Genomic DNA, 7924 nt, shown 5'->3' on the forward strand with positions numbered 1-7924 from the left:
CCGCTTTAGGGTCCTTGAGCATAAGTCTTGAAAGAAGCTGCCCAACTCAAACAATACAATTCTAATATCTTTATGTGCAAACCCTCACAACCCAATTGGAAGAATTCGTTGTAGTAGCACATGACAGTCGTGGCTTTTCAAACCAGATAATCTACCATTTTTTGCATTCACTGACCTTGATATGTTGGCTGCATAGCCATCTGGATACTTGACTAATTTCAAAAAGTCATAGAAACCATCCCTTTCATTTGGGCTTAATGAAAAAAAAGCCCGAGGCTTGTCATATGATCCATCAGGACGTTGTTTCAAATGCAACGTGTGCCTAAAGTTCATATTTTGCAAGTCTATCCGTGCCTTGTCAGTATCCTTGTTTCTCCCCTCAATGCCCAACAAAGTACCGTAAATACTCTCACTAATGTTCTTCTCCACATGCATGACATCAATGTTGTGCTTAAGCTTCTTATTCTTCCAGTATGGAAGCTTATACAAAATACTTACCTTTGACCAATTTGGCTCCCCAATGAGTTGTCTCTTCTTAGTACTTGGATGCTTTCCTAAAATTATATTTGGCATTCTATCTAACTGCTCTTTTATCTTTCCCACTTGTAACTCTAAAGATCTCTTCCGTTTCTCCGATAAACCATTATGTAACCGACTATGTCTCCAACGATGTTCCATAGGAAAATAAGCTCGATGGTTAATGAATCCAATTTTACTTTCCAAAGCTTCTGAATATGGTTCATCGTTGCAAGTGTAACAAGAATGATAACCCTTTGTCCTCTACCCAGACACGTTACCAAATCCAGGTTAATCATGTATTGTCCACAACAACGTTGCACGCATTTGAAAATGCTCTTTACTATAAGCATCATAAATTTCTACACCTTCTTCCCACAACTCCTTCAACTCGTCAACCAATGGTTTCAAGTAAGTATCAATCTCATTTTTTGGTTGATGGGGACCAGGAATAAGCAAGGACAACATAAAATATGGCTCCTTCATAACCAGCCAAGGCGGTAGATTATAGGGGATAAGTATGACAGGCCACATACTATAGTTGTTGTTCATATTCCCAAAAGGGTTAAATCCATCTATAGCCAACCCCAACCTTACATTGCGAGGTTTGAGGGCAAAATCAGGATGTTGCAAATCAAACTCCTTCCACTCCTCACTATCAGCCGGATGCCTCATTATCCCATCATCCATTCATTTGTTTATATACCATCTCATGTCCTTAGCTCTTTGGCCTGACATGTACAATCTCCTCAATCTCGGTGTCAACGGGAAGTAACACAATACCTTATGAGGAATCTTTTTACCTTGGGCAGGTGTATCCTTGTACCTAGGCATCTCACACACCGGACATTTATCAAGGTTTTCATTTTCCTTCCAAAATAGTGCACAATCATTTTTGCATGCATCTATATGCTCATATGACATGCCCAAGTCACGTAATATCTTCTTTGCTTCATAAGTTGACCTTGGAACCAAGTTATCTTTTGGTAAAACCTTTGTCAGCAATTCTAGCACCATATCAAGTCCCTTATTACTCAAGTTGGTCATTACTTTTACATTCAACATCTCAATAACAAACTTCAAGATACTATAATCAGTGCAACCCGGATACAACTCACGCTTTGCATCTTCCTCAAGTTTGTCAAAATGACGCACCTCCTCATCTTCGGTTGCATTTCTTGGTTCCCCTCTAATTCGATCACCTACCAAGGCATCGATACCACCCATATGATCACCATCCGACATTTCATTATCATGAATGTTCTCATTCAATACACGAGGTTCTCCATGATTATACCAATTAACGTAGGATTGCATAATCCCACGATGAAGCAAATGGATACGCACAATTTGAAGAGATTGTCGATAGCAATTCACGCAATGAATACACGGACACAGAATATTACCACTCAAGTCCACAACCAATCTTGCAAAATTAATAAATGTATTGACTCCTTCAATATATGGACGACTTAATCTGCCATTAGGTGTCTTAGCCATTGGCATCCAACTTTTATCCATGTTTGACTACAATAAGGTAAATGCTACTTTAGTAAAATAAAAATAACTCATGCATAATGTATTCTAACATCTAAGACTATAAGCTACTTAGATAAAGTTCTATCTCATTCATGAATACACAAGTATTGAAATCAAATAAAATACTATTCATCTAAGTCTAATCAACAATACTCATTCACATTTGCAAGAAATGAAAAAAACTCTCAATATTAGTTTAACCCACCTTATAACACCATGCAAGCCACCCGCTTGCTCCAACACAACATACCACCACAAAACCAATCACAAACATCACAAGTATAGAGTTTTACAAATATTGAAATCAAATAAAATACTATTCATCTAAGTCTAATCAACAATACTCATTCACATTTGCAAGAAATGAAAAACACTCTCAATATTAGTTTAACCCACCTTATAACACCATGCAAGCCACCCGCTTGCTCCAACACAACATACCACCACAAAACCAATCACAAACATCATAAGTATAGAGTTTTACAAGTATTGAAATCAAATAAAATACTATTCATCACATCTAATCAACAATACTCATTAACATTTGCAAGAAATGAAAAACACTCTCAATATTAGTTTAACCCATCTTATAACATCATGCAAGCCACCCGCTTGCTCCAACACAACATACCACCACAAAACCAATCACAAACATCACAAGTATAGAATTTTACAAGTATTTAAATCAAATAAAATACTATTCATCACATCTAATCAACAATACTCATTAACATTTGCAAGAAATGAAAAACACTCTCAATATTAGTTTAACCCACCTTATAACACCATGCAAGCCACCCGCTTGCTCCAACACAACATACCACCACAAAACCAATCATAAACATCACAAGTATAGAGTTTTACAAGTATTTAAACCAAATAAAATACTATTCATCACATCTAATCAACAATACTCATTAACATTTGCAAGAAATGAAAAACACTCCCAATATTAGTTTAACCCACCTTATAACACCATGCAAGCCACCCGCTTGCTCCAACACAACATACCACCACAAATCCAATTTCCAACATCACACGTACAAAGTTTTATAAGGTTTTCTACTAAAATTTACTTACTTTGCTCAAGCTAAGCTTACAACTTTTAGAAAAAATCCAAAGTTATTGCAAACAATGTGTATTTAACCTGCAAAAGAAAAGTTAAATTTATAAGTACTTCAATCTTGAAAATGATCCTGTCATAATAAAAAGAAGCGAAGGCACTAGGCCAGGAGTGATCAATCACTAGTTTTTGCCAAAGGGACACTTACTGTTGAAATGCTTTCCTGCAGAAAGAGAAACAAAATTGAAAATTGAGGAACACAAACAATAATCTAAAATAACTAACTAAACCATAAAACAATAATCTGCCTTTATCAAAGTGAAGACCCAAAACTGAGACCCAAAAACATTTCACAACAATTTCAGCTAACCCAAAAAGGGTACCATCAAAGTCACCAAAATGCTAAAACAATCACCATTCCACAACCACAACCACCATTCCAGTTCACAAACAACAACAGCACAGCCCTCATCCAAAACAATCTATACAAAATGAGAACGATCTCTATTCAAACTTAGACAAACCGTCCCACCACAAAGAACAAATCTCAAACAGAAAATATTGACTGAATTTATTCAGTGTTTCAGCCATCAAACAGAATCATCCACTCTCCTAAGTCTAGTTCTTTCAATTTATCAGCTTAGTTAACACAGCTCCACCTTTTTGAAAACAGAATTGCTTACCCAAACAAAAAGACAAAGGAGAGTCCTTTAACTATCTAATTAACAATCTAACATCATAGTCATACATCTAAATTTCCCATGTTCACTCAAGAACCAAAGAGAGATTGGATTAAAAGTGATCCTAACTCCATAAGAATTTTTCCCACATAGTGATTCTCTAATCATATAACAATCATGTAATCATTGAAAAGAATAAGATAATTAACTGAGATCATACAAATAATCATCAACCATCGCAAAAAACAACCACAGTACGGGTAATTGATGGGTTTTTCACCCCTGAAGGCAGAGTTTGGTTCCATTCCACTCATGAAGCTCAAAAACAACCACAGTACTAAACAATCAGTAAATAACTCAAAAAAAAAAAAAAAACACAAATGGAAATAAGAACACACAGCTTGAAATTTAAAATTCACACCCATATCTAATCTCACAACCTGTAAGTAAAAAAAGCTAATCAAAGGCAATTACTTTTAGTTTAATAATTACTAATCTTTGTTCAGCAAAAAGAGTAACTCATATTCTTATCAATATCAAAACGAAAACAAAAATTCAAATATCCCTAAAACAAAGCATTGGCTATAACTCTGTGAGCTACAAAAACTGAACTATAGAAGTAAACAAATTATTATTATTATTATTATTATTTCTAAAACTTGAAAAAAAAAACAAAAAGGAAAAAAAAAAAACAAGCAGAAAAATTAACATCAAGCATTCAGAAACAAAAATTAACAAAAAAAATTAACTCAAAAAGGAAAAAAAAAAAAAAACCTGGAAGCGTCGTGAACTGAAGCGTCGCCGGAAGCGTCTCCGGATGGTGCGAACTGAAGCGTCGTCGGCGATTGGGAGTTGAAGCGTCGCGATTGGGAGCTGAAGCGTCGCGATTAGGAGCTGAAGCGTCGTCGGCGTCTGAATCGTCGCAATGGACACGAAATCGGCGTCGAATGGGAACCATTGCCGATAGAAACCGCCGATAGGAAGCGTCGTGGATCCGATATAACTGAAGCGTCACCGATCTGAAAGAACTGAAGCGTCGCCCATCCAATATAATTGAAGCGTCGTCGATTTGAAAGAACTGAAGCGTCGCCAATCCGATAGAACTGAAGCGTCGCCAATCCGATAGAACTGAAGCGTCGCCGATCCTTCAGTCGTTGATCCGATAGAACTGAAGCGTCGCCGATCAGATAGAACTGAAGCGTCGCCGTCTCGTCGATAGAACCGTCGCCGTCGCCGATAGGAACCTTCGCCGTCGCCAATAGGAACCGTCGCCGTCGCCGTCGCCGTCGCCATCGCTGATTGTGTGTTGATCTGATGGTTCAATGTTTTTGGTCTGAAGGTTCTTTGGTGTGGGAGGCTTTTGGGAGCTGAAATAAAAGAGAGAAATGACAAAATAAGAGGCTTAAGTGATCTAATATCCTAAGGTCTTTAGCGACGAACCTTTTCTGTCGCTAATGCCTACTTCGCCGTCGCTAAAGGTATCAGGTTTTTATGCTTTGTTAAGGTTTTTAGTGACGAAATTCATATTTCGTCACTAAAGCATACTTTTAGTGACGAATTGTGATTTCGTCACTAAAAACATGTAAGTGCAAAACCTACAGTGACGAAATATTTCGTCACTAAAAATTTCAACTTTTAGTGACGAAATATTTCGTCACTATAGATTAATTAAACTCGCGCCAAAGTTTCCCTCCCCTGGCGCCCATTTTTCAGATCACAATAGTGACGAAATTTATTTTTCGTCACTAAATGTTATAATTTTTTTTAGCTTTAGTGACGAAATGCATATTTCGTCACTAAAGATGTATTTTTAGCAACGAAAAATATTTCCTCACTAATTTTCATCACTAAAAATACATTTTGTTGTAGTGTTATCTAGTTTAACTGAAGGTCCTAAATTGTGTAGGGCACCACAATATCAGCATGAAAATTTTGCAAAATCATCTACAGAAAAATAGAAAAATGAGAGTTTAAAATGAAAGATTGTGTAGTAATCATAATAGTTCAGTTTAGATGGAGATGCATTCTAAATGCAGTTCTCCTCCTACTTTAGGTCTGTAAAAATTACAAAATCATAAATGTAATTCAAATTAAACATTGACTGATTTGATCTATCTATAGTAAAATTAGAATGAAGTATTTATGTCTAGATTGTGCTACTTACATCCAGCACAACATTAACATTGTTCATAGCATTTATTTATTTGTAGCACAGGCTCTTGGTTCATGATAGGAAATGTGGGCATGAAAGATATACATTACCTACACAAATAGTAGAAAAAGAGAGTTTAAAATGAATGATTGGTAGTAATCATATTTTTTCAATTTAGATGGAGATGAATTCTATTTTTCTTTTTTGAGACAATAACCTGATCCATGTTGTTAGCTAATAGTAGCAAAATCTTTAACAAAACAGTCATAAAGGTCAAGAGGAACTGACTCCATCCAAACCAAAACATAGAAAGAATTTCTTGCTCTCTAGTTTAAGGCATGAGCTAGACATTACCTTGCCAGAGAGTATGACAAATTGAAAAACTCTATAAAGAGCTACCATAAGACAAAGTATTCAATAATATGACCAAAAGAAGAATGCAGCAACTTTCTGTGGCGTAACACATTTATTGAGATGGCCAAATCACCTTCGAAAATTGACCCACAAAAGCCAAGTTCCTGAATGAATACTACAGCTCTTCTAGCCGCCAAAGTCTCCAATAAAACAATTGAAGATGGCATGGAAACTTTTCGGACAAAGCTGCCATAATTTCCCCTTGAGAGTTTATCACTACTACCCTGATACCTACTTCCTGCGAACTTCCAAACACAGCCCCATCGAAGTTTGTTTACAGTTTACCTAGGTCAGGTCGCTTCCATCTTGGTCTAGTGGACCGGACAGGTTTAGGAGAGACTTTTTGTGCTTGCTGAAATTCAGCTAGCAACTTCCCAGCAAACTCAAACAGAGGATCCAGTGGAACCACATGTTCACCCATTCTTGATTTATTTTGTCTATTCCAAATCGACCAACAAATCATAGCAAACAAACCAAGGTTTCGGTGTCTAACCTGGACAACATCTACCAACTCCACAAACAAAGTAATTGACTGCCCAGAATTATGCAGGTCGTGAAACTCATTTAGCCAAACCTGCCGAATCTTTTCACAAGTCCACAACGTGTGCAGAATTGTTTCAGATTCCTTCATGCAGTGGTAACAAGTACAGTCTGGAACAATATTTTTCTTGAATAAATTGGACATGGTAGGCAAGGAATCGGTGCAAGCTCTCCACAATAGCAGTTTCACCTTATTAGGTACCTTGAGTTTCCACATTTTTTACCAGAAAATTTTTTGGGGGACCTGTGCTTAAACCCGAAGCAGTAACTTGAGAATTGGTATCACACACCATCTAATAGCCAGTCTTGACCGAGTATATACCATCATTAGACATGGGCCAAAACAACAAGTCATCCTGTGGAGAGCTCGGTAAAGGAATAGCTTTAATTTTTTGTGACTCAGCTGCACAGAATAAGCTGTCAATTAAATCACCATTCCATAGACCAGAATTCCCATCAATTAAAGACGAAACAGTAGCGTCTTCACTGAGAAAAGAACGGGGGAAATCACTCTACCGCATCCATCACCCGGAAGCCAATTATCCCAATAAATCCGAGCAGTCCTACCATCACCAATCCTCTATTTGCTCCACTAGCAATAATCTTCCTTGCCTTCAAAATGCTCTTCCAGGCATAAGAGCCTAATAGAGACTTAGCTCCAAAGATATAACAATTAGGAAAATATCTTGCCTTGAAGACTCTAAAGAAAAGAGATTTTGTATCGTGAATTAGATGCCACACCTATTTGGAAAGCATGACCTCATTAAATTTTTCTGTCTCAAAAAACCCATTCCACCTTCGCCTTTGGATGTACACAACGTCTCCCAATTTTTCCGATGAAATTTTCTTCTATCTCCTCTTTGCCCCCACCAAAACTTCCATATCATCACTCTATATCTCGACAAAGGCCTACACGCAACTTGAAACAGCTCATAGCAAAAATGGGTATAGCTTGAACAACTGTTTTTAATAGAACCTCCTTCCCAGCTTGAGAAAGAAGCTTTTTTTTCCAGTCTTGTA

The 7924-nt window shown here is 37.0% G+C and overlaps 2 protein-coding genes across 2 annotated transcripts; both read right to left on the reverse strand.

Moving 5' to 3' along the window:
- Positions 1-1206: 1206 nt before the first annotated feature.
- Positions 1207-2037, reverse strand: LOC142607627 (uncharacterized). The gene has a single exon (XM_075779185.1). The coding sequence runs from the start codon at positions 2035-2037 to the stop codon at positions 1207-1209; it is 831 nt and encodes a 276-aa protein (XP_075635300.1).
- Positions 2038-5691: 3654 nt separating this feature from the next.
- LOC142607629 (uncharacterized) lies at positions 5692-7121 on the reverse strand. The gene is made up of 4 exons (XM_075779187.1): positions 6650-7121; positions 6438-6602; positions 6305-6345; positions 5692-5742 (listed from the first exon to the last, which is right to left on the reverse strand). The coding sequence occupies exons 1-4, from the start codon at positions 7119-7121 to the stop codon at positions 5692-5694; spliced, it is 729 nt and encodes a 242-aa protein (XP_075635302.1).
- Between the last annotated feature and the right edge of the window lie 803 nt (positions 7122-7924).

The sequence above is a fragment of the Castanea sativa genome, chromosome 8 (genome assembly GCF_040712315.1).
Source record: "Castanea sativa cultivar Marrone di Chiusa Pesio chromosome 8, ASM4071231v1".
In the NCBI taxonomy this organism is placed as follows: Eukaryota; Viridiplantae; Streptophyta; class Magnoliopsida; order Fagales; family Fagaceae; genus Castanea; species Castanea sativa.

Bases quoted from the DNA above. Each gene is read 5' to 3' on its own strand.
- LOC142607627 (XM_075779185.1), bottom strand. From the start codon at position 2,037: ATGGATAAAAGTTGGATGCCAATGGCTAAGACACCTAATGGCAGATTA.
- LOC142607629 (XM_075779187.1), bottom strand. From the start codon at position 7,121: ATGTGGAAACTCAAGGTACCTAATAAGGTGAAACTGCTATTGTGGAGA. The intron at 6,603-6,649 runs GTAAACTGTAAA...GGAAGTTCGCAG, and splicing joins ATGGAAGCGACCTGACCTAG to GAAGTAGGTATCAGGGTAGT. The intron at 6,346-6,437 runs GTGATTTGGCCA...GTCTTATGGTAG, and splicing joins TTGTGGGTCAATTTTCGAAG to CTCTTTATAGAGTTTTTCAA.